Raw genomic sequence first — 18,403 nt, forward strand, 5'->3', positions numbered from 1 at the left:
ACCTGTGGACGTCGGACCCTCATATCACCCTCATGGAGTCTGTTTCTGACTGTTTGAGCAGACACATGCACATTTGTGGCCTGCTGGAGGTCATTTTGCAGGGCTCTGGCAGTGCTCCTCCTGTTCCTCCTTGCACAAAGGCGGAGGTAGCGGTCCTGCTGCTGGGTTTGTTGCCCTCCTAAGGCCTCCTCCACCTCTCCTGATGTACTGGCCTGTCTCCTGGTAGCGCCTCCATGCTCTGGACACTACGCTGACAGACACAGCAAACCTTCTTGCCACAGCTCACATTGATGTGCCATCCTGGATAAGCTGCAGTACCTGAGCCACTTGTGTGGGTTGTAGACTCCGTCTCATGCTACCACTAGAGTGAAAGCACCGCCAGCATTCAAAAGTGACCAAAACATCAGCCAGGAAGCATAGGAACTGAGAAGTGGTCTGTGGTTACCACCTGCAGAACCACTCCTTTATTGGGGGTGTCTTGCTAATTGCCTATAATTTCCACCTGTTGTCTATCTATTTGCACAACAGCATGTGAAATTGATTGTCACTCAGTGTTGCTTCCTAAGTGGACAGTTTGATTTCACAGAAGTGTGATTGACTTGGAGTTACACTGTGTTGTTTAAGTGTTCCCTTTATTTTTTTGAGCAGTGTATTTTGGTCTTTTTATTTGCTCATAAAGTGGAAGAAGGATTCTTTTTATTCACTAAAACCATATAAAGACACGAGGCTGAGGCCCCTGGGCTGGGTAAGTAATCTGATCCGCCTTTTAGACCCTGAAGGAACAAAACTATATACTGACAAAGTAAAACCATACAGTACGGACAACAGGTAAGGTTTTCTAACAGCAAGAACAGGTAGTGTTCAGATCTCTTACGGCAAAGAAAATTGAGCATCTTCACTGAAACGGAGAGTCAACAAGAAGGGAAGACACTATAGTCCCGAGTCCCACATGGCTGCATGACTACATTACTCCCAGCTCGTGAGCAGGGTGGTAAAATATTATTCAGCTTTGGAGCCATCCCGCTTGAAGCCGTAGTGAGTTCTTTGATGTTTTGCCACATTGGACTGGTTGGAGAAGCGCTTCCCACACTCCGGGCAGGGGTACGGCTTCTCACCAGTGTGGACAACCTGATGCTTGATGAGATTAGACTTGATGGCGAAGCCTTTACCACATTCAGAGCACAGGAAAGGCCTTTCGCCCGTGTGGATTCGCTGGTGTTTAACAAGGTTGGATTTGCTGGTAAAACCTTTTCCACAGTCGAGACAACAAAAAGGTTTCTCACCGGTGTGGATTATCTGATGCTTGACAAGGTCTGAACTGCTTGTAAAACATTTTCCACACTGAAGGCAAGAATATGGTCTCTCCCCTGTGTGGATTCTCTGGTGTGCTACCAGGTTAGTGTTTGTGGAAAAACATTTCCCACAGGAAGGACAAGGAAATGGTTTCTCACCAGTGTGTGTTCTCTGGTGGGCCACCAGCTCAGAGTTACAGGTGAAGTCCTTTCCACAGTCTGGACAGGAGACTACTCTTCCGGCGTGCATTCTCTGGTGCTTGACAATACCAGACTTGCTGGTAAATGTTTTCCCACACAAAGCGCAGTCATAAAGTTTCCGAGAAGTTTCCTGAGCCGTAGAAGTTTGGTTGGCAATGAAGACAGAATCATAGTCAATGCGAACAAAGTCTTGCTGTGAATTTTTTGTCCCATCCTGGGGCTCATCTTTAACATGAGTTACAATGAAGTCTGTCTGAGTGTGCTCCGAGCGTGTGTAAACCTTTGCATCAAGCTCCTTTTCCGTATTTATGGACACGTGTTCCTCTTGTGTTTGTGCTGTGCTTGTGTCAGAGTTTACGAGGTTATCTTCACGGGAAGCAGAGCTGTCTGCTACATATCTTACTGGCTGTCCCTTCCTCTTCTGGCGCTTGCAGATGCTTGAATAGTGTCTAATTGGATTGATGCTGACCATGCTTTTCGTTTCAGAAACCACCTTGTCAAATGAATCACCCAGATCTGTGGGAGAGGCATGAATCATATTTGGTAATAGCATTAGCTACAATGACTTAAAGGGAACCTGTCACCGGGATTTTGTGCATAGAGCTGAGGACATGGGTTGTTAGATGGCCGCTAGCACATCTGCAATACCCAGTCCCCATAGCTCTGTGTGCTTTTATTATGTAAAAAAAAAATATTTGATACATATGCAAATTAACCTGAGATGAGTCCTGGCTCTGACTTATCTCACGTACAGGACTCATCTCAGGTTAATTTGCATATGTATCAAATCGTTTTTTTTTACATAATAAAAGCACACAGAGCTATGGGGACTGGGTATTGCAGATGTGCTAGTGGCCATCTAACAACCCATTACCTCAGCTCTATGCACAAAATCCCGGTGACAGGTTCCCTTTAACTATATCCAACCACTACAATAGCAGGGACCATCTTTTAAACCAGATGTGTCACCAGAATATGCTGCCCTTAACTATTATAGGGGAAAGTCTGCTGTATTATTTGCCCAAGTGCCACCATATATTGTGCTGTTTGGTTAATACTTGCTGCCACATAATACAATTATAGTTGGGAGCACTACCTGGCTGCCATGTATACAGGCGGATACACAGTGGCCATCAGTCAGTGGTGAGTGGGATGCCAAAAGACTGGGGAACATATTTCTATTCTGGTGACAGATCCGTTGTAGGTGTAGATACATTAAAGACATAGGGGGAGATTCATCAAAACTGGTGGAAAGGAAAACTGGCTTAGTTGCCCATAGCAAACTATTCCAATTCCACCTTTCATTTTCCAAAGGAGCTGTGAAAAATTAAAGGTGTAATCGGATTGGCTGCTATGGGCAACTAAGCCAGTTCTACTTTACACCAGTTTTAATAAATCTTCCCCATAGACTTTACATGTATATGTTAATAACATCTTACCCAGTGAACTTAGTGCTTGGTGGTTCTCCATAATCATCATGTCCATGTTACTAACTGACTCACGTCCTAAACGTTCCCACTCCTCCATGGAAAAATTTAGAGTCACATCTTCATCTCCTCTTGGAACCTGATAAATTATAAACCTCATAAAAATTATAATATGCTCATTTTTAAAGAGGTATTCTGGTTGTGACAAGTTATACCCTATCCACAGGATAGAGGGGGCAACCACCGGGGCCCCTACCAATCATGAAAATGGGCAGCCCTTACCTCCTGGGGCCCACCAAAATGAATGGAGCAGCAAATTGGGCATAAACACTGCTGCTCCATTTATGCCTATAGGACTGCCAGAAATAGCTAAATGCTCGTACTCGGCTATCTGCTGCAGTCCCACAGAGATGCATGCCCAACCTGCAACTCTATTCATATTGGGGGCCCCACTGGTTAAGGGTCCCCATTCTCCTGATTGGTTGGGTTCCCCGCAGTGAGGCTCCCACTGATCTAATCCTGTGGATAGGGGATAACATGTTACAACAGGAATACCCCTGTAACCAGTTATCCAGACACAGCATTCCCAGTGGCGCTCACCTCTCCAGTCAGCAGCTCAATTATCTTGTTGGTCAGTTCCAGGATCTTCTGTTCATTGTTTTTCTCATGTATCAGTGAGTGAGGAGGGTGTACTGCAATGGGGCTTTGGGTTCCGCTGCTGAAGTCACTGGAAGTTTTGCTGTCTCCACTTTGGTCAGAGGACTTCTTCACAACAATATAATCCTATGATTTATTTATATATATATAAAAAAAAAAATCATCCTTTGTGACAATGTGAGCGAGTGTCACTTCCTAATTAGTCAATGCCCTCTGATCTCCCCATGAATCACACCACACCTGAAGCAAGCGCCAAAGTGTATTTTTGGTCTACAAGCATATAATCACCTTTGTGTCTATATCTACATGCATTAGGGTCCCTCAGACCCCATCGTACTTTGAAGGGGTTTGCCGGGACATTAAGGGCTCATGCACACGACCGTTGCCTGTTTTGCGGTCCGCAAAATACTGATACCATCCATGTGCGTTCCACATTTTACAGAATGTCCGGGCCATAATAGAACAGTCCTATTCTTGTCCGTAATACGGACAAGAATAGGACATGTTCTAAATTTTTGCGGGTGCCACAGAATGGCCATACGGATGCATGCAGCACATGGTGTGCTGTCTGCATCTTTTGCGGCCCCATTGAAGTGATGTGGACAAAAAATAAGTTTCCTATCTTTAGGACACACTATCAATGCATCCACATCACTGTTTGCATAGGCTCAGAAGCTCATCTGCATACATGACTCTGCCGAATAATGCAGCTCATATCAAGCTATTCTGCTGATAAGAGGGTTCCAAGACATCCGAACCCTCCACAATCAATCAGTGATAGCAGGCAATCGATGTTCACGTGCCAGAGATCAATCACCTCCCCCACACTGGTGTTTGAAGTCACACCTCATCTTTTTGGTAGCACAGAGTCTTCCCTTGTCTAATCCTACAGTGATATCAACCATTCTCCAGTCTGTGCAATTCTGATCTTCTCTAGTGCAAAGACCTTAAAACAACCCGGCCATATGCCACAATCCCCACAATAATCACCTCTCCAGTCAAAAGGTAGATGATCTCCAGGGTGAGGTTTAGGATCCTCTCAGGGATCTGACCTCTGTCCATCTTCTGACGTGATGAGGACCCCCTGTATCAAGTGTGAAGTCCAGATATTTCCCACCTGTAGTAACAAAAGAAATGGAAATGTGTCAGTATGTGTCATGGCACACCACCTGGCATCAGATGAGAGAGACCTAATGGTACAGTAGAATATAATTGTGCAATGTTGTATGCAAGTTACAGTTACAAAAAGGAAAATAGGAAGGACAGAAACATAAAAAATAAACTGGTTTTTCGGCAGGTGAAGCTTGGCAATCCTTCACCCTAGGAGCTGTGGTGAGATGTTGCGGTGTGGACCTGCACATACACACTCTGTTAGTCTAAAGATCTGCTGTTGGTCTACTATATGGCCTAAATGGGCATTGGGTTTATTTTACCTTCATCCAGCCAATTCTTTTGGATGGACCTGTGGCTCACACTCTCTCTGAAGACAAAGGAGACTATGAATCTCATAGTTGTCTAATGGCCTCAAAGAATATGAGGCTGAAATCAACATTGTATCATCAACTGGCAAGACACAGAGAGTCTGTCAATAGTTTTGACCATGCAAAACAACTGACAGCATTAGGTAGGGACTGGAGAGAGTAGGACAAACATTACATTTGTAGAGCTTTTATTATCAGGAGCAATGTGAATATGATGCTTTATTCTGCCCAGGAGGAGGCACACTCTACATTGTGCCATGGCCCCTCCCCTCTGCTCTGACCGACTGCTATAGCATCCAATCAGGAGACCACAAAGTGTGGAGCACCGCACAGTATCTGCTGTAAAAGTTGGATTTAAAATTTGTCCTGTCCACGCTTCTTAATATCGTGGCTGTTGGAGAAAGCTTAAAAGTTGACAATTTTGTAACAAGCCAGCACTTGTGACAAGACTTTTCAACATCGCAAAACTGGCACAGAGCCATAAAATAATCTCCCTCACACAGTTCTGATCTCAAACCTAAAAGGGCTCTTTTACACGTCCGGACGCGATGCGTCATGTGTGGACTGAATCCTGACTCATTTAATTCGGTCTGTGCACATGAGCGTCGGTCTTCACACATCATCTCTGTGTTCAAGAAAAATGGCAGCATTTTCTTTAGGCCTCATGCACACGACCATGCTGTTTTTTGCAGTCCGCAAAAAACGGAAGCCGTCGGTGTGCCTTTGCGGAACGGAACGGGCGGCCCATTGTAGACATGCCTATTCTTGTCTGCAAAACAGACAAGAATAGGACATGCTATATTTTTTTTTGTGGGGCCACGGAATGGTGCAACGGATGCGGATAGCACATTGAGTGCTGTCCGCATCTTTTGCGGCCCCATTGAAGTGAATGGGTCCGCACCAGAGCCGCAAAAACTGCAGCTCGGATGCGGACCCTGTAAAACGGTCGTGTGCATGAGGCCTTATTGTGAGTTTTTCATGAAACCCTAGCTCCATAACAGTGAATGGGGCTCGCCTGGAAAATGGAAGGCTTCCGGATGCAATGCGTTTTTCACTGATGGTTGCTAGGAGGTGTAGATTATTATTCTTCAGTTTTTCTTCACACGCATGAAAAACACATCAATAATGATTGCATCTGTGTGGAAAAACGCAAACACTGAACGCAATCGCAGACAAAAGTGATTGAACTTGCGTGCAAAACCAGCGCAAAATAAGTTTTTCCCTGAAAAGATCCTGACCCAATCCATATTGCTTGTGTGAAAGAAGCCTTAAACACCTTTGCCATGAATTTGAACTCAGACTGCGCACCTGAACTTCTCTTTCACGTGAGGAATACGTATTCTGTTTGATGCATTTTTCACACGTGAAAAAAAATGAAGAATGACAATCTACATCTCCTAGCCACCATCACTGCATCCGGATGCCTTCCGTTTTTCGCACAAGTCCCATTCATTTCTATGGAGCCAGGGCTGCGTGACAAACACACAATATAGAACCTGCTGTGATTTTTCCTGATTGCAGAGATGATCAGGATTCAGTCCGGATCTGTTCACAACACACATCACATCTGGATGGAAAACTCGCTCCTGTGAAACAGCCACATGCTTTTGACAATATAGTGAAAAATCTGATATAAAAGCAGATTAGAAAAATGGATAGGGGGGATCTATCTAAGGCTATACACACAAGTGCTATTTTGCACAAACTTGGCTTTTCAATTTTCCGGCGCAGATTATAGCACAATCTATGCCTGCTCAGAGCATTTCATTTTCTGATGTACCAAACTTATTAAGAGGCATGCGCCTCTTGTATCTGCCGCAACTTCACTCCGATGAACATCTGTCCTCATATACATCCTACATACGTCAACCCAATCCTCTTGACCGTATTGCGTATCTGTGTCGGATCTGCATTTTTTTCCCACATGAATTCATTCATTTCTATGAGTCTGCAAACAAATGCACAGCAAGCGGATGTCATCCGTGTGCATTCCACATCCGCGCGTCCTTTCCGCAAATTATAGAGCATATCCTAGTCATTTCTAGTAATGGGTGTGAGAAAAATGCAGATTGCACACGGAAGGTGCCTACAGAGCGTGCGGATTTAGGAGATATATAAAGGCACGGATGGACGTATAATAAATGTATATAAGGACAGGGGTAATGGATACATATTTACAGGAGATATATAAGGGCAGGGATGAGGAGTATACACACACCAGGTATAAATCTATAGGACATGTATAATGGATGGACGTATAATAAATGTATATAAGGACAGGGGTGTCAGGGATACAGGAGATATATAAGGGCAGGGATAAGGAGTATACACACACCAGGTATAAATCTATAGGACATGTATAATGGATGGACGTATAATAAATGTATATAAGGACAGGGGTGTCAGGGATACAGGAGATATATAAGGGCAGGGATAAGGAGTATACACACACCAGGTATAAATCTATAGGACATGTATAATGGATGGACGTATAATAAATGTATATAAGGACAGGGGTGGTAGGGATACAGGAGATATATAAGGGCAGGGATAAGGAGTATACACACACAGGGTATAAATCTATAGGACATATATAATGGATGGATGTATAATAAATGTATATAAGGACAGGGGTGTCAGGGATACAGGAGATATATAAGGGCAGGGATAAGGAGTATACACACACCAGGTATAAATCTATAGGACATATATAATGGATGGATGTATAATAAATGTATATAAGGACAGGGGTGGTAGGGATACAGGAGATATATAAGGGCAGGGATAAGGAGTATACACACACCAGGTATAAATCTATAGGACATATATAATGGCAAGGATGAGTATTATGGACATATAAAGACAGGGGTGGCAGGGATACATATTCCTAGGTAGGGATGAGGAGTATACACATAGCAGGTATAAATCTATAGGACATATATAATGGCAAGGATGAGTATTATGGACATATAAAGACAGGGGTGGCAGGGATACATATTCCTAGGTAGGGATGAGGAGTGTACACATAGCAGGTATAAATCTATAGAACAGACAAGTACTATAGGCAAACATTCATTTACATATACAGAAGGTGCATATGGACAAGGGTGACAAGTACACATATATACAGGAACTATAGAAGCAGGGATGAGGTGTGTACACATACAGGAGGTATACGAGTAAAATAGTGTGTATCTATAGGATATGTAAAGGCAGGGAGGTATGCACATATATAAATCTACAGGAGGTCCATCATGGCAGGGATGAGGTGTGTACACACACAGGAGGTATATGGGGGCAGGTATGAAGCGTCTCCACAGGAGACATCTCATCATGGCAGCAATGAGAGGTACACACATACATACGAGATATATATCAGGCACAATATATCTCATATGACTAACCTGCTGTCCCTGTTATCCGCAGACTAGGAGCGGAAGGCTCAACCGGAAGCAGTCAGTGGTAGTCCTGCCCCGTGACCCGGCTCTCACACACAGGGCTACAACAAGATGGCCGATGTGTCTGCTCTTTGTTGAGCATAGATTGAGGTTCTTCTGCAGCCTGTTCAGTAGTGTGGTGCCTAGAATGTACCGGCTCCTTTGATTCTCGGCCCATACAGTTCACCCTCGACCCTTATCCCAGCTCACCACATTACTCATCATCTTTCCAATATGTCCTCAGGGTGCAGAGAGCAAACACCAAGCTATAAAAAGTCAAACTGAAATAAAAACGCGTATTTACCTGCATTCATCTTGTCTATTATATGTTAAATCTACTTTTTATTTCATATTGGGTAAATATCAATATTTGTAATCAATGGGGTGGTCCAACCGGTCTGGACCACCACTCCCCTCCTAGAAGTAGTACGATTTTTTTTTTATGATTCCTATCAGGGCCGCACTGCCAATTAGGTGAGGCGATCGCCTTGGGCGTTGCGGCCCTGGGGATAAGTGTGGGGTTGTGGTAGCGGCAGGGCAAAGGGAAATGAGCGCTTCCATTGTGGAAGCGCTCATCTCTATATTCAACTGTATCGCCGTCCTCAGGACATTACAGTATTAGTCTCACATCACCGTTCAACCTTTCCAAACGGAAAGGACGGATTCGTCACATAACTGAGCCCACGGGTCCCATAGACTATAATGGGGTCCGTTAGGTTTCCGCTCAGAAAAAGATTTTTTGAAGCGGAGATATAGAGATCTTCTTCTGAGCGGAAAATAACGGACCCCATTATAGTCTATGGGGCCCGTGGGCTCCGTTCGGCTCAGTTATGTGGCGAATCCGTCCTTTCCGTTTTTCTGCCCCTAAACGGAAAGGCTGAACGGTGATGTGAACGAAGCCTTAGTGCTTTTTTTTTTTTTTGCACAATGTAGGAGAGGAGCACTATGGGGGTATCTTGCATATTTCCCAACTTTTGAAAATCGCCAAGAGGGACAATATATGCCGACACGCATGGCAACAATTTTTGTTAGCACACAAATCATCAGACACAAGTCCAAACTGCACCAGATTATGAAGTTGTGGTCTAATATACAGGTAGCAACAATACAGTCACTTTAGTAAGGAGCAATTTAGTACATTTAAGCTACATTCACACAAACGTAATTTTGTTTCCATGTCGGTTCCGTTTTTTTTGCGGATTGGATGAGGACCCATTTATTTCAATGGGTCCACAAAAATGCGGACAGCACACCGTGTGCTATTCACATCCGTATGTCTGTTCCGTATCCCCACAAAAAATATAGAGCATGTCCTATTCTTGTGTTTTGCGGACAAGGATAGGCATTGTTACAATGGATCCGTAAAAAAAACCCGGATGCAACACAGATGTCACACGGACGTCATCCGTATTTTTTGCAGACCGCAAAATACGGTTGTGTGAATGTAGCCTTATTAACCACCTCAGCCCCCAGTGCTTAAACACCCTGAAAGACCAGGCCACTTTTTACACTTCTGACCTACACTACTTTCACCGTTTATTGCTCGGTCATGCAACTTACCACCCAAATGAATTTTACCTCCTTTTCTTCTCACTAATAGAGCTTTCATTTGGTGGTATTTCATTGCTGCTGACATTTTTACTTTTTTTGTTATTAATCGAAATTTAACGATTTTTTTGCAAAAAAATGACATTTTTCACTTTCAGTTGTAAAATTTTGCAAAAAAAACGACATCCATATAGAAATTTTGCTCTAAATTTATAGTTCTACATGTCTTTGATAAAAAAAAAATGTTTGGGTAAAAAAAAAATGGTTTGGGTAAAAGTTATAGCGTTTACAAACTATGGTACAAAAATGTGAATTTCCGCTTTTTGAAGCAGCTCTGACTTTCTGAGCACCTGTCATGTTTCCTGAGGTTCTACAATGCCCAGACAGTACAAACACCCCACAAATGACCCCATTTCTGAAAGTACACACCCTAAGGTATTCGCTGATGGGCATAGTGAGTTCATAGAACTTTTTATTTTTTGTCACAAGTTAGCGGAAAATGATGATTTTTTTTTTTTTATTTTTTTTTCTTACAAAGTCTCATATTCCACTAACTTGTGACAAAAAATAAAAAGTTCTATGAACTCACTATGCCCATCAGCGAATACCTTGGGGTCTCTTCTTTCCAAAATGGGGTCACTTGTGGGGTAGTTATACTGCCCTGGCATTCTAGGGGCCCAAATGTGTGGTAAGGAGTTTGAAATCAAATTCTGTAAAAAATGACCTGTGAAATCCGAAAGGTGCTCTTTGGAATATGGGCCCCTTTGCCCACCTAGGCTGCAAAAAAGTGTCACACATCTGGTATCTCCGTACTCAGGAGAAGGTGGGGAATGTGTTTTGGGGTGTCATTTTATATATACCCATGCTGGGTGAGAGAAATATCTTGGCAAAAGACAACTTTTCCCATTTTTTTATACAAAGTTGTCATTTGACCAAGATATTTATCTCACCCAGCATGGGTATATGTAAAAAGACACCCCAAAACACATTCCTCAACTTCTCCTGAGTACGGGGATACCACATGTGTGACACTTTTTTGCAGCCTAGGTGGGCAAAGGGGCCCATATTCCAAAGAGCACCTTTCGGATTTCACTCCTCATTTTTTCCTGAATTTGATTTCAAACTCCTTACCACACATTTGGGCCCCTAGAATACCAGGGCAGTATAACTACCCCACAAGTGACCCCATTTTGGAAAGAAGACACCCCAAGGTATTCCGTGAGGGGCATGGCGAGTTCCTAGAATTTTTTATTTTTTGTCACAAGTTAGTGGAAAATGATGATTTTTTTTTTTTTTTTTTTTTTCATACAAAGTCTCATATTCCACAAACTTGTGACAAAAAATAAAAACTTCCATGAACTCACTATGCCCATCAGCGAATACCTTGGGGTCTCTTCTTTCCAAAATGGGGTCACTTGTGGGGTAGTTATACTGCCCTGGCATTCTAGGGGCCCAAATGTGTGGTAAGTAGGTAAATGACCTGTGAAATCCGAAAGGTGCTCTTTGGAATGTGGGCCCCTTTGCCCACCTAGGCTGCAAAAAAGTGTCACACATCTGGTATCTCTGTATTCAGGAGAAGTTGAGGAATGTGTTTTGGGGTGTCTTTTTACATATACCCATGCTGGGTGAGATAAATATCTTGGTCAAATGCCAACTTTGTATAAAAAAATGGGAAAAGTTGTCTTTTGCCAAGATATTTCTCTCACCCAGCATGGGTATATGTAAAATGACACCCCAAAACACATTCCCCAACTTCTCCCGATTACGGAGATACCAGATGTGTGACACTTTTTTGCAGCCGAGGTGGGCAAAGGGGCCCATATTCAAAAGAGCACCTTTCGGATTTCACAGGTCATTTTTTACAAAATTTGATTTCAAACTCCTTACCACACATTTGGGCCCCTAGAATGCCAGGGCAGTATAACTACCCCACAAGTGACCCCATTTTGGAAAGAAGAGACCCCAAGGTATTCGCTGATGGGCATAGTGAGTTCATGGAAGTTTTTATTTTTTGTCACAAGTTAGTGGAATATGAGACTTTGTATGAAAAAAAATAAAATAAAAAAAATAAGCATTTTCCACTAACTTGTGACAAAAAATAAAAAATTCTAGGAACTCGCCATGCCCCTCACGGAATACCTTGGGGTGTCTTCTTTCCAAAATGGGGTCACTTGTGGGGTAGTTATACTGCCCTGGCATTTTCCAGGGGCCCTAATGTGTGGTAAGTAGGTAAATGACCTGTGAAATCCGAAAGGTGCTCTTTGGAATATGGGCCCCTTTGCCCACCTAGGCTGCAAAAAAGTGTCACACATGTGGTATCGCCGTATTCAGGAGAAGTTGGGGAATGTGTTTTGGGGTGTCATTTTACATATACCCATGCTGGGTGAGAGAAATATCTTGGCAAAAGACAACTTTTCCCATTTTTTTATACAAAGTTGGCATTTGACCAAGATATTTCTCTCACCCAGCATGGGTATATGTAAAATGACACCCCAAAACACATTCCCCAACTTCTCCTGAGTACGGCGATACCAGATGTGTGACACTTTTTTGCAGCCTAGATGCGCAAAGGTGCCCAAATTCCTTTTAGGAGGGCATTTTTAGACATTTGGATACCAGACTTCTTCTCACGCTTTGGGGCCCCTAGAATGCCAGGGCAGTATAAATACCCCACATGTGACCCCATTTTGGAAAGAAGACACCCCAAGGTATTCAATGAGGGGCATGGCGAGTTCATAGAAATTATTTTTTTTTGGCACAAGTTAGCGGAAATTGATATTTTTAATTTTTTTCTCACAAAGTCTCCCGTTCCGCTAACTTGGGACAAAAATTTCAATCTTTCATGGACTCAATATGCCCCTCACGGAATACCTGGGGGTGTCTTCTTTCCGAAATGGGGTCACATGTGGGGTATTTATACTGCCCTGGCATTCTAGGGGCCCTAAAGCGTGAGAAGAAGTCTGGAATATAAATGTCTAAAAAAATTTACGCATTTGGATTCCGTGAGGGGTATGGTGAGTTCATGTGAGATTTTATTTTTTGACACAAGTTAGTGGAATATGAGACTTTGTAAGAAAAAAAAAAAAAAATTCCGCTAACTTGGGCCAAAAAAATATCTGAATGGAGCCTTACAGAGGGTGATCAATGACAGGGGGGTGATCAATGACAGGGGGGTGATCAATGACAGGGGGGTGATCAATGACAGGGGGGTGATCAGGGAGTCTATATGGGGTGATAACCACAGTCATTGATCACGCCCGTGTAAGGCTTCATTCAGACGTCCGGATGCGTTTTGCGGATCCGATCCATCTATCAGTGCATCCGTAAAAATCATGCGGACATCTGAATGGAGCTTTACAGGGGGGTAATCAATGACAGGGGGGTAATCAATGACAGGGGGGTGATCAGGGAGTCTATATGGGGTGATCACCACAGTCATTGATCATGCCCCTGTAAGGCTTCATTCAGACGTCCGGATGCGTTTTGCGGATCCGATCCATCTATCAGTGCATCCGTAAAAATCATGCGGACATCTGAATGGAGCTTTACAGGGGGGTGATCAGGGAGTCTATATGGGGTGATCACCACAGTCATTGATCATGCCCCTGTAAGGCTTCATTCAGACGTCCGGATGCGTTTTGCGGATCCGATCCATCTATCAGTGGATCCGTAAAAATCATGCGGACGTCTGAATGGAGCTTTACAGGGGGGTGATCAATGACAGGGGTGTAATCAATGACAGGGGGATGATCAGGGAGTCTATATGGGGTGATAACCACAGTCATTGATCATGCCCCTGTAAGGCTTCATTCAGACGTCCGTATGCGTTTTGCGGATCCGATCCATCTATCAGTGGATCCGTAAAAAATCATGCGGACATCTGAATGGAGCTTTACAGGGGGGTGATCAATGACAGGGGGGTGATCAGGGAGTCTATATGGGGTGATCACCACAGTCATTGATCACGCCCCTGTAAGGCTTCATTCAGACGTCCGTATGCGTTTTGCGGATCCGATCCATCTATCAGTGCATCCGTAAAAATCATGCGGACATCTGAATGGAGCTTTACAGGGGGTTGATCAATGACAGGGGTGTAATCAATGACAGGGGGGTGATCAGGGAGTCTATATGGGGTGATAACCACAGTCATTGATCATGCCCCTGTAAGGCTTCATTCAGACGTCCGTATGCGTTTTGCGGATCCGATCCATCTATCAGTGCATCCGTAAAAATCATGCGGACATCTGAATGGAGCTTTACAGGGGGGTGATCAATGACAGGGGGGTGATCAGGGAGTCTATATGGGGTGATCACCACAGTCATTGATCACGCCCCTGTAAGGCTTCATTCAGACGTCCGTATGCGTTTTGCGGATCCGATCCATCTATCAGTGCATCCGTAAAAATCATGCGGACATCTGAATGGAGCTTTACAGGGGGTTGATCAATGACAGGGGTGTAATCAATGACAGGGGGGTGATCAGGGAGTCTATATGGGGTGATCACCACAGTCATTGATCATGCCCCTGTAAGGCTTCATTCAGACGTCCGGATGCGTTTTGCGGATCCGATCCATCTATCAGTGCATCCGTAAAAATCATGCGGACATCTGAATGGAGCTTTACAGGGGGGTGATCAGGGAGTCTATATGGGGTGATCACCACAGTCATTGATCATGCCCCTGTAAGGCTTCATTCAGACGTCCGGATGCGTTTTGCGGATCCGATCCATCTATCAGTGGATCCGTAAAAATCATGCGGACGTCTGAATGGAGCTTTACAGGGGGGTGATCAATGACAGGAGGGTGATCAATGACAGGGGGGTAATCAATGACAGGGGGGTGATCAGGGGCTAATAAGGGGTTAATAAGTGACGGGGGGGGGCGGTGTAGTGTAGTGTAGTGCTTGGTGGGACTTTACTGAGCTACCTGTGTCCTCTGGTGGTCGATCCAAACAAAGGGGACCACCAGAGGACCAGGTAGCAGGTATATTAGACGCTGTTATCAAAACAGCGTCTAATATACCTGTTAGGGGTTAAAAAAAACACATCTCCAGCCTGCCAGCGAACGATCGCCGCTGGCAGGCTGGAGATCAACTCTCTTACCTTCCGTTCCTGTGAGCGCGCGCGCCTGTGTGCGCGCGTTCACAGGAAATCTCGCGTCTCGCGAGAGGACGCGCCGGCGCGTCCAGGAGGAATGAATCAACCACCTCCAGGACGCGTCTGTGCGTACAGCGGTCCGGAGGTGGTTAAAGGGCTTCTGTCACCCCCAAAACACATTTTTCATTTTTGGGCTTGTTAAAATCCTTATAGAACGACTATTCCCTATATAGGGCTCTTACCTTGGTCTGTGGCTTCTTTTCATTAAAAATCAATCTTTTAAAATATGCAAATGACTTCACTACCAGCAAGTAGGGCGTCTACTTGCTCGTAGCCGCCGCAAAAAAAAAACGCCCCCTCCTCCAGTTGATTGACAGGGCCAGCGAGCGCTCTCCTCCTCCGGCTGGCCCTGTCAACATTTCAAATCCCGCGCCTGTCTTCATTCGGCGCAGGCGCTCTGAGAGAAGGAGGCTCGCCTCCTCAGCACTCCCTCAGTGCGCCTGCGCCGATGACGTCACTGAAAGAGAAGACGTCATCGGCGCAGGCGCACTGAGGGAGTGCTGAGGAGGCGAGCGTCCTTCTCTCAGAGCACCTGCGCCGAATGAAGACAGGCGAGGGATTTGAAATGTTGACAGGGCCAGCCGGAGGAGGAGAGCGCTCGCTGGCCCTGTCAATCAACTGGAGGAGGGGGCGTTTTTTTTTTGCGGCGGCTACGAGCAAGTAGATGCCCTACTTGCTGGTAGTGAAGTCATTTGCATATTTTAAAAGATCGATTTTTTATGAAACGAAGCCACAGAACAAGGTAAGAGCCCTATATAGGGAATAGTCGTTCTATAAGGATTTTAACAGGCCCAAAAATGAAAAATGTGTTTTGGGGTTGACAGAAGCCCTTTAATGCACATTTAAGCATTAATTTCGCAGGTCAAAAAGAGGGACATTTGAGGATTAAAGAGGGACTTGGGTCAAAATGAGGGACTGTCCCTCTTAAAGAGGGACAATTAGGAGACATGATCTAGGGACACTAAGAAGGGGCATTTTTTATTGACATATTAAGGGGGCACTATGGGGAAGGGAGGACAGAAGCACTATCGGGGCATCTACTGAGGGCACTAAGAAGGGGTATTTTATCCTGGCACATTATGGGGCACTATAAGGCCTCTTTCACACGAACGATACGTATTGGCTCCGCATGCGTTTAGGGTGCGTTCAGGGAAACTCCCACCATTTTGCAAGCAAGTTCAGTCAGTTTTGTCTCAGATTGCGTTCAGTTTTTTATGAGCGAGTGCAATGCGTTTTGATGCGCTTTTCATGCGCGTGATAAAAAACTGAAGGTTTACAAACATCTCTTAGCAACCATCAGTGAAAAACGCATCGCATCCGGACTTGCTTCCGGATGTGATGTGTTTTTCACTGATGCCCCATTCACTTCTATGGGGCCAGGGCTGCGTGAAAAACACAGAATATAGAACATGCAGCGTTTTTCATGCAATGCGTGAAAAAAAAGCTCATGTACTCAGACCCATTGAAATGAATGGGTCAGGATTCAGTGCAGGTGCTATGCGTTCATGTCACGCATTGCACCCGCACGGAAAACTCGCTCATGTGAAAGGAGCCTAAAGAAGCGGCTAGAGGAGCACTATGGGGGCATTTACTGGGGGCACTTGATAGGGGTATTTTATACAGGCATATATTATGGGGGCACTATGAGGACATTAGCTCAAATTCGGGCACTAAGAGGGAGTATTTTTTGTACTGGCACAAGGAACGGAGGCATTTTTGTACTAGTTCACATAATTAGGGGGAATTTTTTGCACTGGCACACATTTTAAGGGGGCGTTTTTAGTACTTTCTACTGTCACATTATAAGAAGAATTATTCATACAAAGGGTATTATGGTGAGTTTTACTATTACTGGGAGACTATTACTACTAATTGTAATATACTACTAATATTACTAGTAAGTGTGCTCTGTGTTACTACTAAGTGAAAGAGAAAGTGTACATCAAAGATGACATCACTGGATGTAAGAGGTATGTGGTGCCATGTAGGAGAGGCAATGCTCCGGCTCCTCCCCATGCCATCAGGATTCAGAGCTTGGCAGCTATAAGCATGGTGGTGGCTGCAAATAGGGCATGGGTGCTTTGTAGGGATCAACCGATATTGATTTTTCTAGGGCTGATACTGATAATCTGTGAACTTTCAGGCCGATAGCCGATAATTTATACCGATATTCTGTGAATTTTCATAAAAAAATAAAATAAAATCCTACACAAATCTGCTGAAAATGAATGTTTATTGTTAACGTGTAGTTTTTTTTTTGGTGAATCTTTCTTTTTCATTTATAATATATATATATTTTTTACTATTAGCCCCCTTAGGGACTAGAACCCTTGTCCTATTCACCCTGATAGAGGTCTATCAGGTTGAATAGGACCTCACACTGTCCCTGCTGCTCTGTGCTTTGTGCACACAGCAGCAAGGGAGCTGACCATGGCAGCCTGGGCTTCAATAGCGTCCTGGCTGCCATGGTAACAGATCGGAGCCCCAGCATTACACTGCTGGGGCTCCGATCAGAACTGCCAGTGAGGAGGAGGGGAGAGGGGACCCTGTGGCCACTGCCACCAATGATTAATACTGGAATTGGGGGGGGGCACACTGCACCACCAATGATTAATACTGGGTTTGGGGGGGGGGGGCGGCGCACTGCGCCACCAATGATTAATACTGAGGTTTGGGGGCGCACTGCGCCACCAATGATTAATACTGCGGTTTGGGGGCGGGGGGGGGGGGCGCACTGTGCCACCAATAAAGATAACTCATTAATTCATATACAGGAGGCAGGAGCTGGCTGCAGAATCACATAGCCGGCTTCCGACCTCTATGAGCGGTAGCTGCGATCCGCGGCAGTTAACCCCTCAGGTGCGGCACCTGAGGGGTTAACTACCGCAGATCGCAGCTACCGCTCATAGAGGTCGGGAGCCGGCTATGTGATTCTGCAGCCAGCTCCCGCCTCCTGTATATGAATTAATGAGAGAGGTATCTTCATTGGTGGCGCAGTAGCCACAGCCCCTCCCCTCCTCTTGTCCTTACATTGGTGGCAGCGGCAGCAGCAGCACAGGGGGAGGGAGACACTGCTTCCTTCTCCCCTGTGCTGCTGAGGGAACACGGAGAGCGCTGAGAGCAGCGCGATCCTTGTTCCCCATATGTTATCGGAATATCGGCAAAATAGATGCCGATACCGATAACGTTCAAAATCCTGATTAT

The 18,403-nt window shown here is 44.8% G+C and overlaps 2 protein-coding genes across 2 annotated transcripts in view; one reads left to right on the forward strand and one right to left on the reverse strand.

Moving 5' to 3' along the window:
• The window catches only part of LOC121004097 (gastrula zinc finger protein XlCGF26.1-like), a 705,032-nt gene that overhangs the window by 229,967 nt on the left and 456,662 nt on the right, over positions 1-18,403 (forward strand). The window lies entirely within an intron of this gene.
• On the reverse strand, positions 657-8,526 carry LOC121004117 (oocyte zinc finger protein XlCOF7.1-like). The gene is made up of 5 exons (XM_040436245.1): positions 8,463-8,526; positions 4,568-4,694; positions 3,521-3,703; positions 2,933-3,059; positions 657-2,009 (listed from the first exon to the last, which is right to left on the reverse strand). Exons 2-5 carry the CDS (start codon positions 4,637-4,639, stop codon positions 1,000-1,002), a joined length of 1,392 nt encoding a protein of 463 aa, XP_040292179.1. The 5' UTR covers positions 4,640-4,694; positions 8,463-8,526; the 3' UTR covers positions 657-999.

The sequence above is a fragment of the Bufo bufo genome, chromosome 6 (assembly GCF_905171765.1).
Source record: "Bufo bufo chromosome 6, aBufBuf1.1, whole genome shotgun sequence".
In the NCBI taxonomy this organism is placed as follows: Eukaryota; Metazoa; Chordata; class Amphibia; order Anura; family Bufonidae; genus Bufo; species Bufo bufo.